This window comes from Gigantopelta aegis, chromosome 6 (genome assembly GCF_016097555.1).
Source record: "Gigantopelta aegis isolate Gae_Host chromosome 6, Gae_host_genome, whole genome shotgun sequence".
Taxonomy (NCBI): domain Eukaryota; kingdom Metazoa; phylum Mollusca; class Gastropoda; order Neomphalida; family Peltospiridae; genus Gigantopelta; species Gigantopelta aegis.
In genome coordinates this window covers 98,726,352-98,752,603 of record NC_054704.1, presented here as the reverse complement: position 1 = coordinate 98,752,603, position 26,252 = coordinate 98,726,352, and the positions used below count along the sequence as shown (strand labels likewise).

The 26,252-nt window shown below is 35.2% G+C and overlaps 1 protein-coding gene and 1 long non-coding RNA gene across 2 annotated transcripts in view; one reads left to right on the top strand and one right to left on the bottom strand.

Moving 5' to 3' along the window:
- The window catches only part of LOC121374049, a 28,399-nt gene extending 22,705 nt beyond the window's left edge, over window positions 1–5,694 (top strand). The window contains exon 4 of the long non-coding RNA XR_005958179.1: window positions 2,592–5,694. This is a non-coding gene — a long non-coding RNA (uncharacterized LOC121374049). The remainder of the gene's footprint in view (window positions 1–2,591) is intronic.
- A 2,056-nt stretch (window positions 5,695–7,750) lies between these two features.
- Window positions 7,751–26,171, bottom strand: LOC121374903 (zinc finger protein 330 homolog). Its single transcript, XM_041502029.1, has 10 exons — window positions 25,907–26,171; window positions 20,908–20,927; window positions 20,315–20,385; window positions 19,217–19,296; window positions 18,026–18,152; window positions 13,818–13,922; window positions 13,344–13,390; window positions 12,721–12,838; window positions 11,808–11,915; window positions 7,751–9,803 (listed from the first exon to the last, which is right to left on the bottom strand). Exons 1-10 carry the CDS (start codon window positions 26,024–26,026, stop codon window positions 9,658–9,660), a joined length of 942 nt encoding a protein of 313 aa, XP_041357963.1. The 5' UTR covers window positions 26,027–26,171; the 3' UTR covers window positions 7,751–9,657.
- Window positions 26,172–26,252: the final 81 nt, after the last annotated feature.

Genomic DNA, 26,252 nt, shown 5'->3' with positions numbered 1-26,252 from the left:
CCGACTAGACGCAGGCGAATCCAGAACGGCCGTTGCCAGGGCATTCCAAGTGTCCCCAAGCACCATCTCCAGACTGGGGGACCGTTACCAGCAACATGGATCAACACGTGACCTCCCTAGATCCGGTCGACCACGGGTCACTACCCCCGGGCAGGACCGCTACATCCGGGTACGCCACCTTCGGGAACGATTGACTACTGCCACCTCCACAGCCGCAGCAATACCAGGTTTGCGCAGGATATCCGACCAGACCGTACGGAACCGCCTACGTGAGGTAGGAATTCGTGCCAGACGTCCAGTTCGAGGTGTCATCTTAACACCACAACACCGTCGACTCCGACTGCAGTGGTGCCAGATTCATCGACAATGGCCTCAACTGCGATGGAGACAGGTGTGGTTCAGTGACGAGTCCCGATTTCTGCTCCGACGTCATAATGGAAGATGTCGCGTGTATGCGTCGTGGTGAACGTTATGCGGCAAACTGCGTGCAGGAAGTGGACAGATTCGGCGGGGGTAGTGTCATGGTGTGGGCAGCCATCTCACACACTGGCAGAACTGACCTGGTCCACGTGCAGGGCAACCTGAATGCACAGGGCTACATTGACCAGATCCTCCGGCCACACATCGTTCCAGTTATGGCCAACGCCAACGCAGTGTTCCAACATGACAACGCCAGGCCTCACACAGCACGTCTCACAACGGCTTTCCTACAGAACAACAACATTAATGTCCTTCCTTGGCCATCGATATCACCGGATTTGAACCCAATTGAGCATCTATGGGACGAGTTGGACCGACGCCTCCGACAGCGACAACCACAGCCCCAGACCCTGCCCGAGCTGGCAGCAGCCTTGCAGGCCGAGTGGGCCACCATCCCCCGGGACGTCATCCGTACTCTGGTTGCTTCAATGGGCAGGCGGTGCCAGGCAGTTGTCAACACACGCGGAGGCCACACCCGGTATTGACTCCAGATGACCTTGACCTTGGTGGTGTGTCCTATCACTTACTCACAATGGACTAGAGTGAATTGTGAACAATCCTGCAACATTTGGTAATTATCGGACTCACCATTCAATAATTAAATCAATTCTCCAAATGTTACGACAATGTGGTTTTGCGTTTCTTCTTTTGAAGAGTATATTATTAGCTGAACTTTGAACAAATAATGTTTGTAAACTACTATTAATCTGTTCCCCATCTTTATGATTGCTGTACTAGTACAGATGTAAACACAGATGGGAGTAGAAGGTTATACCAGACTTAATCTATATACATTTCGTTTTATATATATATTTGTAAACCATAATTTTTATATTTTACATGTAGTTATAATGAACATTTGTAGGTTTTATGGCTAGACAATATTAACAGTAACTGGAACACTTGAAAAACAAATTAATGAATTGAAATGTACACACACATATATATATATATATATATATATATATATATATGTTGATTATGGTATTGGGAGGTGAAGGTGTGGCTACTGGGGGTGGCAGGAGGCCCTTATATACAATAAAAAATCATGGATATCAGACAGGGAAAAATATTTTACAACAGCAAAAATTCAAATTTTAATTTGAAAATTTTGTGGGTACCCCATCCATGTTGAGTATTGAACTAGTAGTTTAATCTACCAATATCAAGCTTAGATTATCAAGAGGCAATTCAATGTATTTCATAGTCACAACTTCTTAACTGATAAACAGTGGAGATTTTTGTTATAGTATTTACAGTGGCAGCTTAACATGGGTATTTTAGCGACTTGGGATCCAATTTAGGTTGTCACTGGGTGTCTTAGACAGGTGACCACTTATTACAAGTGCATCTACATTAAAATTCTTTTGGTAGGGGAAAAGGTGGCCGCTTACAATAACTGGTTACAGGTGGCCACTAGGACAGGTTTGACTGTATTATTTAATAATTTTTAACATCTTTGTTTGTATGTTGGATTCATTCATTGTGAGAAAGTCTGTGTGAAACTAGTTAATTACTCCCCACATTTTTTGTTTTCACATTGAGGTCAGCTGCTCCAAACGAATAATGTTTTTCAATGTATTTTATGGTGCAGCATGACCCAAGCTCAATAAAACATTGGGTCGCCTTAGTCTAGATTCTCACCCTTGTACAATGTCCAGCACACATGCCTGACAATAGAATTAAAGTTATATGCTGCAACTGTCAGTAGCACACTTTTAGTGCCAGACACAAGTGTTGTCCGAGCTAGACCACCTATCTGTGAACCAGGTTGCATGATTTTGTGGCACCAATGTCCCTTCGAACTCTCAGACACGTAACACTTAATTATTATCTATAAATAGGTGTTCATCATTGTGTACTATGCAAGTGGTCACTATTTTTAACAGGGTCGTGCGAGCCCTGGTTCATATAAAAGATCCTTTGCTGCTAATGAAAAAATTAAGCAGGTTTTCTCTATGACTGTTTTCAAAATTATCAAATGTTTTACATCTAATAGCCGATGATTAATAAATCAGTGTGCTCTACAGGTGTTGTTAAACAAAACAAACTTTAGTGCCTTGTATTTCAAATACTGTGGTTGTCCTGATGAAATATTGTTTTTATTGCAGATCTTTGAAACCATCAGGCAAGCCGAGGTTGGAGGAGAATGCAAGACAATTCTAACAGCAAAATCTCCTGGCTGCATTATTGTTTAATAGAAACTGTTGCTGCATCAGTGTGAAATCCATAGTTGTCTTGCTTATAAGGACTTTGATTTTTTAGTTATTATTCAAATGGATGTCGAAAGACATTCAACAATGAAGCATATGTACTCAGGTTTCTACTGTCAAAAGTCGGGGTCAGGTTATCTGTCTGCCATTTTTTTTTTTTTAATAATAGATGAATTAGGTGAGAAAAAAATATATATATAAATATAAAAAAACCTATTAATGCACATCATATGGTCAAACTGTAAATGATATTTGGAAGATATATCTTTTTCTTGCAGAAATAACAAGTATATTGTTTATTAAAAATGTCATTAATGTTTATCCGAAAATATATTTCATTATCGAGCGGAAAACGATATGAGAAAGAAAAATAACAATTCTTCAAAATATCTTATTACATACATTGTAATTATATGTATACATATATATTAAATAAAAGTAATAAGTGGAATAGCTGATACATTTGATCTCATACCATGTACTTTTTAGCACAACTTGTATTCTGTGTACAGAAAGCATTTAAAAAAATTAACTAATAATTTATCAAAGGATTAAAAATAAAAATTGCATAAGCAAGACAAACTAGAAGTTCCAGTCTTATGGGTCTGCTTATTTCAAAGCCTGCTTGTTTTCAACGTCAGAACGTCCCATTTTTGATGGTATTTAAGTAAAACTTGATAATTAAATGCCGGAAGGTTTTCGGGAAATTCTGACCGTGAAATTGACCATCTTTGAGTACAGCCACCTGTAAGATTTGGCAATGCAACAAATGATGTTAATTTATGTAGAACAAAATGTCATCTTTTTCCAGTGATATTTTTATACTTTTAAATCTTTTAGTGGATGTGAAAGATATATTGAATTGTTTTTGTTTTGTTAACATTATAACCAGGTTGTACCAAAGCAAAGTACCCACTCATCATCACCAAAACAATGCTTATCAACTAAGACGCATAATATTTCAAAGCCAATCATTTTTTGTTTGATGTCTGTGGTTTGAAGTCCAACAAAAATTATACTTGTGATAAAGAAATACCACAAAAAAAAAAAAAAAACTTTGGTACAACTGTGCATAAATTGTGATAGTGATCATTTTCTTGATGTATTCGTCTCGTATGTTGTAAATGGTATATTTACTCAAGTTGTTTTACCTGTCTTTTGTTGTTTTTTTAAGTATATTAATATTAAGAAACTATTCAACTGAAACTATTTTTTAGCATTAAAAACAAATTAAACAGTAAAAAAAGATGACATTCTTATTTTGATCAGTTCAGTAAAATCGTGTTGACCACCTTGATTTATTACGATTATGATTTCCGGTAATTGAAGGCTCTAATTGTTTCAGACAGACATTACTTTAAATTCATCCTGTTTTGTTGTGCTATTCCTTGTGTTACATGTTACAGAGTGAATTGTTACAACTTACATTTAGGCTTTACTGTTATTGCTTCTTGAATAGTAGATATACAGGTATGTTAACAAGTTTCTGTGTAGAATTTAAACATAGTATGTTAACAAATGTGGGTATAGTAAACAAGCTCCAACTGCAAGGTGCCTAATTGCTTCAAACGCATACCTTGTGTCACCAACCAAATACATTCAAGATGTGCCTTACTATACTTAGATTTTTTTTTTTTAATTCAAATTTGTAAAAGCAGTCTTTGCCATGAATAAAATCAAGGTGAGCTGAAGATCACTGTTCTGTGAGTACGAGTGATTACTTGCCTTCTCTGGTGAAAACTGTAAAAGTAAAAAGTAAAACTGTGTTAAAACTCTTCTGACAATAAAACCCCAGTGATGAGACTACTTTAAAGTTGTTTAGAGGAAACAATGGCAACAGCAAAAATGGTGTTTAAATGGTGCATTTTAACACATTTTGTTGTAGAATTCTTCTGCATATCCAGAATTGAAAGCCATTTCAAAACATACTTATGAAGATATCCTTTCATTACCATTTAATGTTTCATGTATATTTCTGGTAAAAGACACAGTATCCTAGGAAAAAATATGCAGCTCATTCAGATGACATCACTACTTGTGAAGATATCCATTCATTTTAAATTCAGATTCTGATACCAATTACCATTTAACATTTTCATGTATAATTCTGAGAAGAGAAACAGTAACCCAAGGGAAAAGGTGAGGATCATTCAGATGACACCACTCGAGTCCTATCAAATAGTGTGTAAAAACTAAATAGGACCACAACTGCAGCTTTAACAAAGCCTGTGTGTTTTCGATACTAGCAGTCTGTTATCAGCCTTGTTACGATACTAGCAGTCTGTTATCAGCCTTGTTACGATACTAGCAGTCTGTTATCAGCCTTCTTACTGATTACAAATCTTGTTTCACATTCACAACATATAGCTGTTACTTTTAAAATGGTAGTGGTATTATCTTTTGCATTTAGCAGAACATCAAGTTCTCAATTTTAGATCTATTTCTCACAAATTATAATTCCTAGATCAATTAATTTTGGGTTTAACATGTCCAATGTCAAATCAGCTAATTGCTAATTTTTATAACCCACAGATCTGAAATTGGCTAAAAAAAAAAAAAATCCATTGTGCACCTGTGGGTGTTCAAGTTTAAAAAAAAATTAATTGTAAAAAAAAAAGATTAATGATTAATTTGATCTCACAAATTTAATTTTTTAATTTTTAATGTGCAGTGAAATGAATATGTATGGGTATGTATAGACTAAATGCATTTATTATAAGCAAGCCATTTAAGTTTGCATAATTTATTTTCATACTACACACTGCTAAATAGGTTCTGCCTTTGGAGTTGATAAACTGAAAACAACATTTGCATGTAACTTTGATTACACACAACTGCAAGGGGTTTAGAATGATATTTAACAGGGTGATATGTTGTAAAATGTATTATATTAATAAAAATATAGCCAAAATTGGTGTTTTAAAAAAAAAATCACATATTTGAATTGTACATATACTAATAAATTATTTATACAGGCCGAGAATAAATGAGACAAAACTTGTGTTTTAATGTTTTTGTTTAATGCATGTGTCGTACTTGCCAGGACTTTGCATGATTTGTTTGATATTCCTTATTCTTATTTATGACAATACACAGTTTGAAAGTATTGTGCAGTATATACTCTTTTTAATTTATTTTTTTATTTTTAATTTCTTCTATCAGCAATGGTTCTTGAAAAAAATGCAGTGTATAAAATTTCATTGAATGTTATTTGAATTTCCACCTATTTGTTTGTAAACAAATTGTAATTTGGATAGTCATCCTATCCCAGGTATCAGCTATGGACAAAGACAAATTTTACATCTACATAAATAGTGAATTCCAATGAAAAAGCACCACCCACTTTTCAGTTGTTATTAACATCTCCGTAAAACAATAAATACACTAGCTCTAAAGTCAACACCACATGATACAAGTGCAAAGGTAGTCCATTAGGTAACCATCGATTTTGGGGTTTGGCAAGTATGGTACCAGTCAACCCGACACTGCTATATGATCTGGGACAATAAATATGTATAAGTATGGTACCAGTTGAAAAAGAAACACACTGAAATTGAATCGAATGTGACAAAATACACAACAGATCTGGCAGCAGAAGACATAAAATATGTTCTATATTTTTATAGCGCCAAAATAATGAATAAAGATAACATTCATATAAAAACATATTACGTTTTAAACCCATGTCTCGAATAACATTTTATTGGGGGTAAAAGTTCAGTAAAATTAAAACAAAAACTGTTTACAAATTACCATCAAACTCCATAGGTTAACTCTTCTTTCTTTTTTCTGATACAGGTTTTACAGTAATTGATGGAACATTCAAGGTAATCAGAATGACAAAACCGTAATACACGATCATGGCCGTATCTCTGCACAAAGCAGTCAAAATGGGCATTTGGCAAAATAGTGGATGATTCTATTGATTTCTTATTTAGTGCCTTGTCTATACTGATTATAGGAGAACAACCACTCCCAAAGAAATCATTTACTCGGAATGTCACCCCTCTTGCATCGTCACAAAATTTATTCCATCACCACAAAGAGGATTGCCACTTGCAGACTAGTTTACTAAAGCATGTGCAGTTTTACCTTTAGTCTTTGTACTGCATTATCTTTTACTTGAGACAATGCAAGTCAAGCAGCATACCATGGCTGTTCTAGCATTTTGCCTTCACTCTGTATTAAAAATGAGATTTAATATGTATAATTTAATGGTACTTTGTAAAGTAACATTTTTATTTATACTGGATTTCTTTTTCAACTTTTTTTTAAAGTTGGTAATGGTTTAAAACTTAATAACATGTTTTTATATGCATTTTAACTTTATTCATTATGAAGTTAAATGCCAATTCATTAGTTTTCATTTGACGCAAATGAACTGTATACAGTCAGCACTATTATTAAACAAAAAACATTCTAGTTTTCATTTAGTCTGTGCAGTTAAATTTCATTGTGATAATTGGAGAGCTAGTTGAATTTGAGGAGGGCCAGTAAGATTTATTTTCCCAACTGGCCCTGCTGGGGACCATGGTTTTTGGGTTAATTTTCAATCCTGTCTATGTAGTTTGTTGAATATGAATGCCTTTTATCATATTGTACAACATGAATTGTATGAGAAGGGCAAACCAGATATGGCACTACATAATTTTTCTTGCCATCAACAGTGTCCGATCTTTGGGGCACAATGACAAAAGATGGCGAACACACCAGTTGCAACGATTGCCGAGGTAAAATTCAAACCCAGAAAAGGTTATGATGGCAACAAATATTTGATACTGGTTAGAAATTGGGATCAGTGGCTTTAACAGGCCAATTTCGATTCTGCCTGTATATGCTACATAGCCAGTTCAAACTTCAATGACCATTTATAATGTAGAAATAGTAATTAAAAGGAAGTCATTTGCATAACAACTTTCTGTTTATAAACACAAATATACTGGTACTATAGAACTGAATGCTTAAGCCCACCGAAACTAGTTTCCCAACACTATATTTTTTAGAATACAGACCAAGGTGAAATCGCAAAATTCATACACTACAAATAAACAACAATAAAAATAGCATCTTTTTATTGCAGACCTCCCACATGATAATATGCCTATAGCAAAGAATAAAAGAAAATATAACATCTAAACAAATAAAACTCCAATTCCAATTAACATTTTCATATTACTTTTTAACAAATAAATTTACTTATAATTATTATGTACATACTTCACAGAGACAAATTATAGATGTTTTCTTAAATCATATAACTTACAAAGTTTACACCAAATTACATTATTTTTTAAAGAGCTGGCCGTGTGCATAACATTTAATAAAAGTGGCAGGACGTAGCCCAGTGGTAAAGCGTTTTCCGTATGTGCAGTTGGTCGAGGGTCAAGCTCTGTCGATGTGCCCATTGCACTATTTTTCATTCCAGCCAAGACGTCTTGACAGGTATATCCTATTCTGCATATGATGGTAAGCCTACATATAAAAGATCCTTTGCTACTAAAGGAAAAATGTAGCTGGTTTCCTCTATCAAAATTACCAAATGTTTGACTTCCAAAAGCCAAATCAGTGTGCTCTAGTGGTGTTATTAAACAAAACAAACTTTAACATTAACAAAAATCACGATCTATTACTAATTGGGTAAAAGGTGGGATTTTACCCAATACAAATGATACTTTACCGTTTTATCCAAGCACATTAAAGTTGCATCATGCAGAAAGCATTAATTTTATTGCTGGCAAATATACTGTATCAAATGAGAAACATAACACTTTTAAAAGATATCAACATAAGTGTTTATGCTTTGTTGGGAATGGGGGGGCTTTTCACAATTTGTGTGCACACATGACAAAAAATATTTTACATCTGCAGATTCAAGATCGCCTCATTTTACTCATGGCACTGATATTCCGTGAAAACAAACGTTGACTTAATATTTCACTATTTGTAAAGCAGGTATGGTAGCTCTAACTGCTCTAGGTCAAGGCCACTATGTGACGGCTAGTGGATAGATGCATGTCACGATGGGGAGCAATCCTAGATCTATTACGCACAAGGAAAGCATTTGCTACTGGGCTGCATAATGCCCCTGTATCCTTGAATAAAGTTGTCAAAGTTCATGACTCGCCCAGTATAATACAAAACATCATTCCCTCCAGGGCGGGACATAGCCCAGTGGTATTCCCTCCATTAATTCTATTGAATTGTTAAAATCAAAGAAAATAAACCTGTCCAGTTTCTGATTTGGTTTAGTAAATGTGCTTCACTCTTTCATCCTATCAAAATAAGTTTACAATATTAGTTCTTAAAGTTAATTCTTTAAATACGGTGTCAAACTGACCAATAAGAGATGTTCAAAAACATGTCAATATTATTTTACGTATTTAGACATTTTCCGGTTTCTTCAATGAGGTTACAATTTTGTTTACTAGAATGGATTCAGTTTACATTCAGATTGTTCATTTTTCATATGCACTGATTGGGACACATTTGATTTTGTTTATTTTTCATGTGCACTGATTGGGACGCATCTGATTTCACATACTGTAAATTTCTGCAAAATGTAAAATATTCCTTCCTTAAGTATCCTATTCATGTTTTTTTCATTTAGGACATTGATGGTATATGACTTTGTTGGAGAAGAGCAACTTTTCTCAACTTCCGAATCTGACATACATTTCTGACTAAAAAATGTTTCCCTGATTACACAGTAGGGGCCTACCATTTTTCTTTATACGGTTACCAATATATTGTAGTTGCTGTATTAAATTATTTTCTGAATCTGACTTACATTTCAGACTAACACCATTTCCCTGAATACACATCAGTACCATGTTTTTTATATACGGTTACTGATATACTGTAGTTGCTCTACTAAATTATTTTTCCCATCCATAACATGGGGAAAAATCTTATAAATACATTCAATTAAAACTTTAACAAGAAGAAGTGTCCAATGGGCATTTTATTAATCCTTGACTTCCAGCTTCTTGACTCCATCACCAACTTTATCAATCTCACTCTTCTCCTGTCCATCACCATCATTCTCCTCATCCTCATCATCTTCTTCATCATCATCGTCGTCGTCATCATAATCTTCATCATCAGAATCATCTAGTGAACAAAATACCATTTCATAAGTCTTTGCATATTTTTTATATGAATCACAGAGGATATCATGTTACAACAGACCCACCAGAATTGTGCTGTATTTAAGAATTGTGAACAAAATATAACATAAAATGTATTGGATATCTGTAAATACTCAATGTAGCTGGAAATGTTACTGCCGATAAAAAATTTAAAATATTTTAATTTGACTGAAATTTGACTTTATCTACAAAATATAAAACAATCCAAAATTATACTGAGATTCATCATTATGTTTTGTTGTAAAAACTAAAAACCACGTTTATTTTTAAATAGCAAATTACAACTGTTACGTTAATTACATTTGAAATAAATTAACATCTACTACCTCCTCCCCCCCCCCAAAAAAAAACCACACACACAAAAAAAAAACCCCAATATAAATAGGTAATAAAATCACAACTGTATCGGAATTACAAATAAAAAGTTTCTCTTTTGTTTTTTTAAAGAGATATTAAATATTTCCCACATAAAATGAGCCAGATAAATAAAACAATACACACACAAATCAGCATATGACTTTTGAACAGACAGCCTTTATATGGAGGTTATTATATGTACAAGGATTGATGGGGGGTATGAGGTAATTGTCACTCAAAATACACAATATGCTTACATACTTGCTAACATTTGAGAATTAGAATGTGGTAGGGAGCTTGTGGAGGGAGGGTTTTTTGAGAGGGCGATTTTTGAAATCAAGACGATGACCCTCCATCACTTCACTGTGACTTTACAAGTGGTGCCAAGAGTAATATGTTTCTGGTCAATAGTTTATATGTACTCTTGATCTAGTCACGACTCACTAGCCGGAGTGATTTTAGGTAGCTAGGCCTACTGAAATAAGCTGGATTAACCATTATTTGATATCGATTTAAACCAAACTCAATTTAAAGCTTAAATTTTCTTTCTTTTTTACTTTTTTTTTGTTTTGTTGTTGCTGAAAGCTTTAAAATGCGGTAGGCGGTAGAACAGTAAAGTAATCAGCATCCTACCGCGTGAAGCGGTAGGGTTGGCAAGTATGTGCTTATCATCTTAAAGCATTGTACAACTATTCTGTAATTAGTGCCAATTATGTCGACATTTGGAGACCAATATGAAATTAGATATTGTTAAAAAAATTAAATAATAAGATTAGTTTCAATTTACATACAAGTGAGAGTAATGTTTATATCAGTACTGTTTATTCTCAATTTCTAGTATTTGCTTCCAGACTAAAATATAATGCTGGGCACAGACTACCAACTTGCCATCTATGACTATCCAGTTGTTAGTCTGAGCACTCTTAGAACTCTATTTTCGTCGTATACTACTTCTACATCACATTAGTTGTTAAAGGGACATTCCTGAGTTTGCTGCAACTTTTAATATCTTCTCGACTAACAGAGCCTTTTTAACGATTGTAATTACATAACAAATATATTTTTCTGCATAAAATATTAATGGCTGTATATTGAACGTGTTTCTGATCGTTCTAATATTTTACTAGGTTAAATTTCATTTTTTTTTTCCCCTAAAATATAATTTTTTCTTACGTACGAAATTATTTGAAGACAGAATCCAGTTTGGGCTTCTTACTATATTAAGATGACCAGAAACACATTGAATATACAGACACTGATATTCTAAACAAGAAAATACATTTAATATGTAAGTTTAATCGTAGAAATATTTTATTAGTCGGAAACATCTTACAATGCAGCAAACTCAGGAATGTCCCTTTAATCTGAGTGCACCGTTGTAAGTCGGGAGTTGGGGGGAAAGTACAACGCAACTGTCGAGCTGGCCAACTCCATCGTGATAGTCTGACCATAGCTTAAGAAGCAGAGATTGCTTCCCATTACACAAAGTTAATTTTGAACCTTACTGTAGTGCATGCCCATAAGCGGATATTATGAATCATGCCTGCTGTAGCACATTCAGATAAAGATTGCATGTATACAAGGAATATAACAGAATTTCTCAACGTACCAGCCCCATAGCTTCCATTGTAAGATGAAAACCCCGAAAAGCCTGCTGCACCATAACCTTCATAGTCCTCATCATCCATGGCCTGTCGACCGTACGTATAGTTCCTCGCTGTAAATACAAGTTAATACATACAACTGTTGGATACCATATTGGTATTTTGGGGAATCTGAAAGGAAAGGAATGCTCAATGACACTTCAACACGTTACAATATGGCTATTTGGTGTCTAACATGGTTATCACTAGTAAGAGAGGAAACCTGCTGCCACCATGCACAGTACTCTTTCTACAATTACAAAGCAGGGATCTCTTTTGTGCATTTCCCCCATAGACAATATAGTACATTGCACGGCCTTGGAAACCCACTGCCACTATGCAGGCTACTCCTAAAGAGCATGCAAGGTCAGAGTGTTTAACGTTCACATTCAGAACAGGCTTTTGTAGCACAGGCCTGTCTTGGGCACAGGTGCCAGCTCTTCTGCCCAAAATAGGATCCTAAAGAGCAGCGAGGGATTTCTTATATGCAACTGGTTTGGACAGCGAAGACCCCGAGTCCACCAATGATGACTGATCCAGCAACCCACTGCACCTCAAGTGAGGTATAGGCATTTAAATGTTTTTAATATTATAACTATTTAATAATAAATACGGCTAAAGCAACAAGATAATTGTGTCCGGTAAATCTGAATTAAATAGTATTTATCCATCATGTATGAAAACTAGTGTCCTCCCACTATCAGACTAATAATTAAACTCACTAAAACCCATCCAAATTTAAAAAAAAAAAAATTGCCATTGGCAGGGACTAGGGTAGGTTTCTTTTTTCTTGTTTCTAGCAGCAAACCGAGTTAATTGAATGCAAAGGAATTTGATACAAAAAAAATTGAAAAATGTTTAAAGAAATCTGTTGCATACTTGACATGGACAGTTCTTTAGTTTCCACTGTATCATACGAACACTTCGGACACGGGATTGCCTGGCCCTTGGCGTATTTGAAACCCTTTCTCTTCACGTGATCGTCACAATAGCAAGTCTACAAAACAAAACAAAAAATAGTACAAACAGTATTCAACTAAGGGCTATTTCATAAATGATCACAGTGAATGAGGTAAACCACCATTTTTTTAAATTCAGCTTGGAGAATACCAAGTCATCTTCATTAAAAAGCCGTAGCCAGCAACGTTTAAGGTCTGCTACAGCTACCTGCTTTTCATGCTTACAGGTATACACAACACTGCATTAAGCAGATATCGCTGCCTATTTTTGACAAACAGCCACCTACTTTCAAAAATAAATAAACATTTTCTAAGTCATTTTGAGTTTATATGGTAGCAAAACAGACACTGAACATATTCTCAAGGATGACATGCCCTTATTACACAATAAACTGCAATCTGGTGGGGTTTTTGTTTGGACATATTGCAGTTCTAAAGCCAATTAATGATGGTCTTTTGTTTATATCATAAAAACAAGCTTTTAAAAAGGAAACAATAATCCACTGGGCAACTATCGATATTAGCAAAGGGAAGTAAACCTACCTTACATCTCAAACAAGTATACTGGCCAAGTCTGTTGCACGAAAGACCTGTGAAAAGATACAACATCCATTTTATATGTGTATACTGTTTACATTCTAATCTGGTTTATAACACTACAAAAACCGACTAATCCACAATGATATTATGTTCCATACTGATAGATCCATTTGGAATCAATTGACCTTCATGGATACTGGAAAGCAAAATTAAAAGACCTTCACCAAATGCATTTTCTCCTATTCCATTGATTGGTCTGAACATCCCAACAGGCAATGAAATGGCTATAATACTAACATATGGTTATTTTGACTTGTTAGAAAACCACAGTTGGTGAAACAAGGACTGGCATGTAGAAGCAGACTTCAAAAGAAGTTGAAAGATAGAAGCAGGAGCCAGACTGGACAAAATGAGATGGAATTCAAAAGAAGTAATGAAAAGAGGGAGATAGCATGAAGAAACGGTTTTACAATTTACATTTGTATGTCTCCGAGTCTAGAGTCTGACAACTTGCTTGATGTTCAAACTGATCGTCCTCACACAGGAAGTTATGACAGAAGGAACACTTGAAGATACGTCCACCTGGAAAATATATCAATTTTAAAACTTGTTTTGTAGTATTATAGCATTTTTATAGGAATTTTACAACATGAAATATATTATAGGTTGTACTGTACCAAATAAAATCCCATAGGGGCCATGTTAACGTTTGTATTTAATAACACTATATGCAATATATCAACCAAACTATGTCCCATAAATATCTGTATACAACCCCTTCCTCAAACTATTAACTGAAGAAAATGATGCCTTGCATGATTCAATTTTGATATAACCATGTTTTACAACACTGCTAGTTTTACACAAAATTTAGTACTTATACTTTAACAGGTACCCCATACATGTTTCAAGCACAAGGCTACTTGACACAGTGGTACTAGATGAAAAATTGCATACATTTTTTGCCCAGATGAAACTAATTGCTTTTACAACAAACAGTCACATTTATCTATCAAAAGTTAGGTGCATCTCGAACTTTGACAAAGCCAGATGTTAGTTAGTTTAGTGTAGTTATTAAACCTTTAAAATATCTTCAAATTCATGTGGTAGTATTATTCAATTTAATATTTTAAATAAAATACCGGTACTTAATTTAACAACATGCAAAATTTTATAAACAGACCTGTTGTTAAATTTGTTTAATGTTTTCAAATCTGTTGTCTTATAAGTATATTTTTATAAATATTTTTAATTTTACAGCATGCAATATTTTATAAACAGTGCTGTTAAAACTTGGATTCTTAAACTCATTGAAAATACAAATTTAAAAGAAGACTTGACATATAACTGTAGTTACTGCTCTTGATGAAAGAGAACATTAACTGTACACAAAGAGCTATCAATAGTCGTTCTGTACAAAAAACAATGGGTTAATTACTGATATGCTGGAAGTTTTCAATTTTGTTTCATCATTAAAGGGGCAGACCCTAGTTTCAACTCGTAAAAATGGCCACTAAGTTTAGTTAATCTACAAACCTGTAGCACACTTCAGGCTTCGAAATTCACGATGGCTCCACAGCATTTGCCGTACTGCCTTGTGCCTTTGCCGTGATGCCTCAAAAATACCAGTTACTTTACGGCTATGAATAACCGTGCCCTTTTAATTACCTGCCGTGGTGCCCCTTTTGTGTATGTTTGTTTTTTTAAAACTTGTATAACCCTAACTTTTATTTTAAAACATTAAACATGTACGAATTCGATGTTCCTCGGTAGTGTTTGTATACAGTTTCTTGGTCATGTATTATAATTGCACATCGAACGTAACACATGATAAATTACAGTTGAAACGTACAGCGTTACGGGAAAAAACCCCACCGTAAATTGCCGAAAGTTTTAACGTCGTACATTTACGAGAAAAAAACGTAAATAGCCGAAAAAGAATCCCGGGGCAAAATTTTTTTTTTTCAAAATAGTCTGAACTATGCCTAGAAGAAAAAGAAGACTAAAGAAGACAAAAATTGTGAAAACAATTTCATTATTTCAAATAAAAATTATTATTATTATTATTAGCTATTTAAATGTCAGCTGCGTTCAACCAGACGGAGCGGAAAAACGTCCGCTAGACTGGTTTATGCGCTTCACAATAAACCAAATGGCCACGTTGAGAACCAATCAAATAGTTCACGAACGTTAGACAAACGTTTGCTGGCTGAACTTGGGGCTGTTGTTATCGATATTCTTCATGACAAATTTTGAAATTATAAAAAAGTCTGTCCCATCATTCTATAAAAAGTGTTTTTTGCTATTAATTTCAGTTTTGTTTGACGTAACAAGAAAAGTAAAAGTGTATTGGAAATAACAAAACAATACTAATGTTGTGTGCAATTTACAAATCAATCAGCTTAGAAATAAATAACTTGTAGTAAATTTCATAGTAATAAAAAAGGTGTTCCCTGTGGGACAGACTTATAGTTTTAATGTTTATTAGCCTATTGAACGGACCCATGCTAAAATCACCCAAATTAATTTATTCCCAATTAACTGAAACACTGAAATAAATGTAAACTGTTTAATGTTTGTGGTTATTCTTGAATATTCCGTATTTTTTAATTATTACCCTTGCTCAGCAGTTGATAGGCTTATACATCACTGGTGTAGGAAGCGGGGAAGGGGGTACTTTGTAGCAGCATCGATGGTTTATATATTAATTTTATACGTATGCCCACCCACCCCACTTTTTGGTATCTTCCTACAGGCTACACCCATTTATATTAACAAATTCTGGGTAATAGGCCTAAGCAGTAGCCAACAATGAAAATTGTACCACGTCTTCTTCAAATGACCTTCACCTGTGCATGAGAAAAAAAACGCGATGACTTGTAGTCTGTGCATGTGGTATCGAGAAATCCTTGATTGTTTTGTTGAGATCGCACGTTGTTGTTTTTGGAAAATAAACCTACAATGTATGAGATGACTGGAGTTACGATAATACGATATATTTTCCTCTATAGGCCTACAGTATTTAGCAGTTTGTAATAAAAGCCGTTTAATCGCCACACACGTTACCGTAATGTCGTGTGTCACCAATTACAGTGGTAAGAGCACTGTTAATGATTCCAATTTCAAACAAATTAGTTATGCTCATATCCATTCAACGTCCAGGCATGTCTAGTCTGGGTCCAGTCTCTAACAACACCAATGATTGGGTCATAAGAAGGCACGGCGTAAGAAAATGCCAAAAAGTGGGGAGGGGGTGTATAAAAACCATCGCTGCTGCCCCCACCCCCCAAGCACCCCTCAGCCTCCATTTAACACACACACACAGACACAGACACACACATTAAAAATAATCCATAAATGCTGAAAACATACTTAAGAAAATAGGCCATGGTGTACTCCGACAATGTTTACGTTTTTGTGGATACGGTCACATGACAGAATGGGATTTCCCTCCACATTTTTTATTCTATAATTAAATGGGTCATTTGGTTAATCTTGTTATTACAATTATGTTTGTTGGAGAAAAAGTTGAAATTAGGGTGGATTTTTTTATTATTGTTAAATATACAAAAATAATATAAAGATTAAATTTTTTAAAACCTAAATGATTTGGTTTGAACATTTATTTATTTAATTATTTGTATTTCAAATAATTTAACACTGAACATTTCATCCCTTTTCCTAAAGCTTTGATTGTATTGTTCTGAAACGTAATACACATATTCTCTTGGTAGTCGCAACAAAATAATAAAGATGTCTAAACTTCTTATTTTTTAAATTAATGAGATTGTAAAATTGAAATATAAATCTTGATTGGTTAATTCTGAAACTTAGTACCTGTATTCTTCACAAACTAATAGATAAAATTAACATATCTACTTTTATTATAGATTATTTTATTTTATTTCTTTAATGTTAAGACTTTAACATAACTGTCCAGCCATTCAAATATAATTTTCTTTCAGTCATACTCCATCTGCTCAGATAGTCCGAAACCAGTGGACTTTGATCCATTACCTGCTGTAATGAGATGGAACAGCAGCAGTGTTTGTTCAAGGAGACCAGATACGTCATAATCTCTCTCCACCAAAGTTGTCTTTAAGGACACCACAAAAAAATTAAAATACTATTTTGTTTAATGACACCACTACAATACTTTGATTTATTGATGAATGACCAATTCAACAGAATTACAGATAAAGGGTTTTTTTCTGGTTAAATTGACTTCCTAAAAAAGACTGCCTTGGTGCCCTTTGAAAATGTATGAACGTAGCCTTTGTGCCTTTTAGGTTAGCCTTGGTGCCCTTCATTTCCTAGATTTTTAAAGGCTATTATAGCCTGTCCTTTTAACACCGAATTTCGAGGCCTGCACTTGGATAAAGGTACAAGAGAGTGAAACAAAGAGTCTGTAACGTTAAAACTGGAAAATATCCTTAGAACTTGAATCAATAACCACTACTTCTCAGACGTACGTGCGTTTTTAAAAATATGAAAAATGCATTTTGTGATATTAGAAACAACAGGATGACCAGAAACACTTCGATACAATGGAAATGGATAATCTAAACAATAAAATATAAGTAATGTTTGATTTCAGTGATCATAAACGGCTCTAATAGTGAAAAATATGCCGTATAATACCTTTTGAGTTTTTGTCAAATATAATACAAGTCTTAATTCCATACCATGTTCCCACACTCCTCTCTTGCACTCGAGGCAGACGGCGTCTTGAAGAGGACAGATACATGCATGTGTGGTAAGACATTTTCTCCCATGACACACCCATGCTTCACAAAAATCACACACAGCACCCTGAAATCACAAATCAAACAGAAAGAAAGAACCACAACTATTTTACCAGTAGGCCTGCTGCAAATATTTATCTATGATATTCTGAGAGTACTGCTGAAGCACTACATGTCCACTACCGGACCCAACAAATTTTCCTATCTCCTAAATTCAAGGGCCAAAACTATGTTAAAATGGGTAAAACGCTATGAAAGTTAAACATGTCCTGTAACAGTATATGATAAAGCTACATACGAAAGTGCATCCCAATATCTTCAGGCATTGCAAAAAAAAAAAAAAAAAAAAAAAAAGTCTGGAAAACAAATTTCTGTCTCTTAAAGTCCAATTTGAAATAACAGAACACGATAAAGCTATACAAAAATATTACAGCTCAATATCTCAAGGCATTGTGAAAAAACATACACAAAACTATGTGGGACAGACAGATGGACAGGTAGGAGAATAATAAAATTGTGTATCAAAGGCAGTAGTAGGTGCTGTCCTGTCTGCAGGAAAGGGCATATAAATTGCATCTGTTCTGTATCCAGAAGGAACAACCTATGTGGAACTAGTTGGGTTTCTTCTCTCATTCTCTAAATCAAATGTCACTATTACCAATAGCCAAAGTCTTTTAGACACTGTCAGGTGTGGTAAAACAAACATTACTCTTTTTTTTCTTTTCTTTTTTTAAAGGTGCGGGTTCTAGATCAGTTAGTAGCCTGGGAACAAATAATCGAACCCATTCTCTGATTGGTTCCCCCCATCCAAACCAATGTCCCATGGCTGGTATATCAAAGGCTGTAGTATGTGCTGTCCTGTCTGTTGAAAAAGTACAATTAAAAGATCCCTTGCTGCTAACTGAAAAATGTAGTGGATTTCATCTGAAGACTATGTCAGAAATACCAAATTTTTAACATCCAATAGCCATTGATGATTAATAAATCAATGTGCTTTAATGGTGTTGTTAAATAAAACAAGCTTTAACTGTCCTATCATTTTTTCCAAGTACACACAACTCCCATAAAATTGCATTTCAATTTAAACTAAATTTTAAAGCATACACTGTTAGCCATTGTAGTTTTACTTACAACCATGCCTAGTCCGGTTGTGTATTGTCCAGGATGCTTGATACAACAGTCTCCAGTTTTCAACATACATTTCTGTTTGCCTATAATAATAATAATAATATCAAACCCATGATGCTTTTATTCATAAATTAAAATAAAATACAGGCAGTCATGGCCATTTTTTTCTATTACAGATCAGGATTTTTAAACAAGTATTTATTAATAATAATTATTAATACCAACTGAAGAAACAAATCAAATATAAACCAAAACCCAATAATGTTGGTTACTGATTCAAATTCAGGGCTCGAACTTAAGAATTTATCACCCATGCAATTAAAAAATAAATTGCCGTCGGTGAAAGGGCCCACCGACGGCAATTTTGAGTATGTCGATGGCAATTTTTTTAAAACTGAAAGGTTATTTTTCTGTATGTAGGCTACATGTAGTCAAATTTCTTGAATTTATGTCAATAAACATCAATAAACAAGAATTTATTACAAATGGAATCATGCACGGGGTATGCACATGACTAAATATAGTTCCGTTGCATGGTACAAACTAAACACCAATTAACTCCAACCAGGACCAAAACATCTGTGTTAAATACTGGAAGATAATGTTCATACACGTTTATACATTTTGCCGTCGGTTAAGAGCTATACTGACGGCAGTAATTTTTATCCGGCGGCACAAACGTACCATCGGTGACACCCCCAACCGACGGAAGTTTATATGTCACGGACGGCAACTACCGTTGTTGCCACCATTAAGTTCGAGCCCTGCAAATTACATTATGGTGACAGCAAAAGGAAAGAGAATGACAAAAACGTTTAGAAGGGACATTGGTCTTAGCATTACAAAACATTATCCATGTATTTGAAATTACGAGGTAGTGTGGGATTTGAGAACGGGAACACATTCTCGCTTCTTTGAAACATTTAGGAATACATTTCCTGCACCAAAACAGAGTTTCAAATACACAGGAGGGATGAGGAGGTATAAAAAGTCAAGATTTTGAATTACATAATTATTGAATAATTCAAACATTTCTGATTTAATAATTGAAATATTTCATGTATCTGCCTAACCCTAAGTCTGTTTTATTAAAACACCTACCACAGTTTGCACAAATTGGCAGTCTCTGCAAGGAAGCACAGAAGTAACAAAATGCTCTTATTTTCTGTTGTCTGAAAAAATAAACACAGACATAAACATGAACACATTTCAACTCTTGTAACTAAGAACGTATCACATACCACTGACAGAGATATATGTAACATGACTTTATGCAATTAAATAAACATACCAGTAAACGTTTATAAATCATATAAATCACAGAAGGGTTCATGTGTGTGTGTGTGTGTGTGTGTGTGTGTGTGTGTGTGTGTGTGTGTGTGTGTGTGTTTTCACATGTATGTGTGTTCATGTATGTGCATGAATTGTGTATTTGTGTGTTAATGAGTGTACATGCATGCATTCATATATATGTTCGTGTCTATGCATGCCTGTTTGTTTTTCTGCAAAGATGCAGCTTGTAGCACACTTTAATTACACTCAATTTACAGACAACTGTGAAATCACATTTGGGAACTTACATACTAATTAAACTGTTTGCTAAAGCTGATGTTGGTTACTGACAATAAAGAACAGCTTAACAGTATGTACACTAAACACTAAATAAGTCTTTTAGAGAAAAAACATAAATTTACCTTTTGCACTGATCACATTCCTACAAATAAACATAGAAGAGATTAAAATATTTTATTATTATTAATTGACCCCGTCTTCTAAAAATATTATACAACAGGGTTTGAGCACAGTTATGGCCATTCCATTTTTCAAAAATGTACCACTAATTTTCTAAAATACTTCTGTATGTCCCCACCCCCCTTTGGGATATTGAATTAGCGATGTCAACTGAATATTGCATTAACAGGACTCACCTTGGATTAAATAAACCTGTAGCCAAAAAATCTAAAGGCAAAACCGTATTCCCTGATCAAAATCAAAGGCAACAATGGGGGTAGGGACAGTTAATATATTACTTTGATGTTCAGCAGTGGGGGGGGGGGGGGGGGGGGGGGGGGTATGCACTATTTTCAGAGTTGGAGGCCATGCAGGGCTACCTGCAACCACCCACCTCTGTAAAATACCTAGACTAAGAATGCTGACTTCACGTTATTACTGTAACTATTCCCTAATGATTAATAAATCAATGTGCTCTAGTGGTATCATTAAATAAACAAACTTTAACTTTTTAAAACTATTCCTTTTCATTTCATTTCAACTTATTCTCGTGTTATATATGTTCATGAAATTTACATTTCATTTAAAATCATGCTAACTTTTGAGATGTCAATGCCCAGTCTTACAAGTCGGTGTACAATGGTCTTACACCTACCGTAATCCACCATACTGGACAGGCTTTCCAGACGGTTCGTCCTCTGGACACTTCGTCCATGTACAATTCATGCACTCGATTACAACATTTAGACCAATAAATCTAAAATGTTATTTCTTAGCCATTGAAATGGTTAATTATTTTCGTTTTGTGGTAAACTACTAGTACATGCATATGAACCAAACAAAATTTTAGTGGCACTATCAACTTGTTAATGTTGATCTGTGTCCATTATAGTACTTTATTGATATGTTGTATATTCAAATTGCTCTTCAATTACACCTATAATTCTGACATACTATTTAAAAAACAAAGCTAGTAACTAAACTCTTGGTAAATTGCCATTTCTACACTGCGATTGTTGTTCACATTTCGTCCACAGGCGCATATTTGTCCACACGCTCGTATTTGATTTTCGTTGTTTCTACTAGGAAGTTTGCGTCGGAAGATAACAGTCAATGCGCACCGGATGAAAATTTCGTCATTTATGTCAAAAATATCATAATGCGACGTCATTCAAAGTAACCAACCAATAAACAACGATATTATCTATATTCCGCTGCCAAGTTCTATCATCTGTTACATCCATAAAATTACAAAGACTTCCTTACAGAGGTGCGCATTGCCTCGCCCTCCCCTACATGTATGCATGTGCTTTGTGGCCAAAAATAAACAAATAAATTAAATAAAAATTTGTTGTCTTCTATTTCATTTTATTAAGCATCACAGTGTTCTCACTGGGTGAAAATTAAAGGAGGGCAGCCGTGCAGCACCACACCCTTCAAAAAAAAAAAAAAAAAAAAAGGGTGGGTGGGGATATGGTTATCATATTGTGTGTTGGTAGACTTTGTGGAAAGACATACCGGTACTCCTTATTTTGCCCACAAAAAAAGTTTACAAAATACAAGCGGACTCATCTTTTAATTGAACCAAAGATGTTATCAGTCTGATATTCACTGGCAGTACCGGTTTTGCTGAACCGATCAGTTTTAATATTATTTTAATAAAGATTTCAAGATATACGAAAAACAAAAAAGTGGTTTGTGTGATCCCCTAATGTCGAAAACATTTTTTGTTATTCCCATCTTCATCGAATGAATCGATCGCTGTGATAAAATAAAAAGTAGTTTCGTTTTTGTAGTGGCGGTGTATATATTATTTTGCACCCAAGATGAATGATTTTAATGCTAAACACTACCACTTCCATTGATTTTATAAGCGGTGATATGTGCAAAATGAAAAGTTTACAATATGTTATAAGAACTGCTGAATAAACAGGATGACAGAAATGACAGAAAGTAAAAATCATCAGTTACAATCAATTATATCTGTAACTGAGGATAAAATATCAGACGACAGTGGAAACAAAAGAGTGACCGTTCTGATCACGTGACAAATTTGGCACCAAATAAGTGGAGGGGTTTTCAGTCGGAGATTGCCGAATCCATAATTTTTTTTAATGTTTTCATTGCTCAAATAAAATATAACTTTTATTGTTTGTATTAAACATACAAATGGATACAGGTATGGGACAAAATAGAGGCTGTTAAAAATACTCTTAAATTACGTTATGGTAACTGTTGTAAATGTTTCGTCAGTTGCTTTTTCGTACACAACACGGCTTGTTTCCTTTGATGTCCAGTGTGGAGACTGATCGTTGGGGTTTTTTGTGTGTGAAAAAAAGTGTGCATTTGGAAATAGCGGAGATAGGTGCTGGATAATATAGTAGGGTGCTGGAAAATAAAGAGGGGCGCAGAAAAATAAAGGACGGAGAACATGAAAGGAGGGCGGCAAAATGCAATAGCAGGGCGGGCCGCCCCGCTTAAATGGAGCAGCGAGAACACTGTGCATCAACATGCAATGTGCATTCAACTGTAAATGTCATTTATTCCAATTTCATTCTGGTCCTTTGCTTCGACCTTTGCATCCGACCCTGCCTTCCATCGCTCACCCTCTCCTATCCCGAGTACTCTGACTGTAAGAGAGCTAGACGGACATTTGGACAGTTATACGCTCTCATTACAGTCAGAGACCAACCTATCTATTTTTTTGGCAATTCCTGGTATGAGACGGCCCCTGTAACTGCTGCACAAGGCGGAATCACCCAGTGGGCGGTCACGTGATCTACGTCTCGAAATAGATCGCCGAGCTTTGTAGTTATGGCGACGGAGTGTCACGAAGAGTAGCTGAATGTGGGTGCTGTCAGATTTCTTTCTGTAATATGTGTATTAGTGATTAATATGTGTATTTTTTTTTTATCAGTTAACTCGAAAATGAACGATGTAAAGGTATTTGATGTCAAACATAGGATTGGTGTGGTATTAGAGCGGGAATCTTTGCCAACTTTTTGGTTGTCAGGAATTGCCAAAAAAATACATAGGTTGGTCTCTGACTGTAATGAGAGCGTATAACTATTCAAATGTCCGTCTATTGTCCGAACCAAATTGTTAACAACTACAAAAAATTACTCTCCTACCTTTAATTGCCGTTAGATTTCCTCCAAAGTTTGTCCACACACAAATCGTAAAAAACCCACTACAAATATACAGATTCCACACACCAGACTGCAACGATGTCGCCAATATTGTCTTTGCTGAGATTGCATAGGGAAAAATACATGCAGTTTTCTGCCGTCTGCCATGTTGCTTGTTTATGGAATACTCTTCAAGAGGGGTGAAAGCCTCCAAAGTATGTGACACAATTAATATGAAATCGATGAGCTCTAGTGGTATCTTTAAAATAATAATAATAAAAAAAAGAATAATAATATGACATCATCACGTTTGCTTTTATATCATAACATGTTATGATGTTGGGGGACCAGACAACTCGGACCCATGGACAACTCGGCCCAGACAACTCGGCCTCGGGGCCGAGCTGTCCGAGACAACTCGGCCCCGAGTTATTGATACGGGTTCATTGATACTTGCGGAAAGCGGCTATATGTCGAAATCAGATTTTCAAGTAGCAGAATTGAACAGTTTATCCTAGTATTTCTCAATCAATACAGTATTCATATGCCAAAGCAGTAAAATTACGACAGTATTACAGGTGCGGTGTTGCCATCGTGAACAAACGTCGCAGCGTAATGCATGTTGTCTGGGTCGAACTTCATTGGAACAAAAGGAACACGGATATGTCGGCAGTTTGTTGGAAAGTGATATTAGAAAGTGATAATTCGGACGGTTATATACATTATTTGAAAATGGCATCATGCTCACCAATTGGAATTACTTCTTAAAAGCAGGAAGTCAGGAGGCTATATCCGCGAGTGTTGTTACAACGATAAATAACTTTTGCATGTTTTTTCTGGGATCATCTCCAATGTTTAGGTCACTGATTGTAGAACAAAAACAAATTATTCGAACAGCGGAAACTATCTTCAAAGATAAATGGATCAGCAATTTATCAATCCGACATGACACTTCGTTTCGGGACGTTTATGTTAAGGTGAGACTAATTCAAAACTAACAAAAAACACACTCTTTTATTTCTGTGAGAATACTTTAATTTAAAAAACAACACTTGTTCAACAATATTTTTCAACAATATACAATATTGTGCATGTGCCGAGTCGTCTCTGGACTCCGGGCCGAGTTGTCTTGAGGTGGGCCGAGTTGTCTCAGAACTATGGGCCGAGCTGTCTCGACGTGGGCCGAGTTGTCTGGGCCGAGTTGTCCACGGGTCCGAGTTGTCTGGCATTCTGATGTTGTTAGATTAAGTCCTATCCTTTAACCCCTCTTGAAGAATATTCCATAAAAAGTCAAAATGGCAGCTGATACAAAATTACATGCTTTTTGCCCTATGCGCTCTCAGCGAAGTCGATATAGGTGACATGGTTATCATCTGGTATGTGAAATCTGTGTCATTGTAATGGTTTTTTCAAGATTTGTGTCTGGACAAACTTTGGAGGAAATCTAACTGCAATTAAAGGTAGAAGAGTAATTTTTCGTAGTTGTTAACAATTTGGTTCGGACAATAGCTCTCTTACAGTCAGAGTACTCGGGCTAACCCTCTCCATGGTCATTTCAAGCAACTTGGTGTCTGTACATGAAATATACGGTAAATAACTAATAAAAAAAAAAATACAGTGGGCGAATTGTCCAAGAACAATTTTTGCTTGTGGACGAATCGTCTCAATTTCAACAGTTGGTGGACAAATGTTTAGTGGATGAATCATCTGCATCCCCTGGACAGCACAGATAGTGGAGGTGTATTCCCAGGACAGCTGTTTGAACCTTAAATGAATATAAGCACGAAAATAAGTTGAAATGAGTGAATTGATAACAACTTCAAATTACTATTACCATTAACTGGTTACACGGCCTGTCAGCCAGTGGTCGGGCAAACTGAGCATTTCTGATTTCTCTTTGCCTTTCCTTTTGTTTTTCCGATTTCTTACGTGCACCTGTCTTTTTCTTTGGCATTTTAAAAGTTTCTTCTAAACAGTTCTTATTTACACATATAGTCGTTTGCGTGTATACGAGTCACAGCTATCGAATTTAGCAATATTTGTAAGTTTTAACATGTGACTACCAAAAAAAAGAAAGAAAGGAAAACAGGAAATACAATTCCGGAAGTAATTTGCTTTGCAATACGCATGCTCTGTTTTGATTCCGGTTTCTTAAATGTAATACATGTTAATAAACGCAT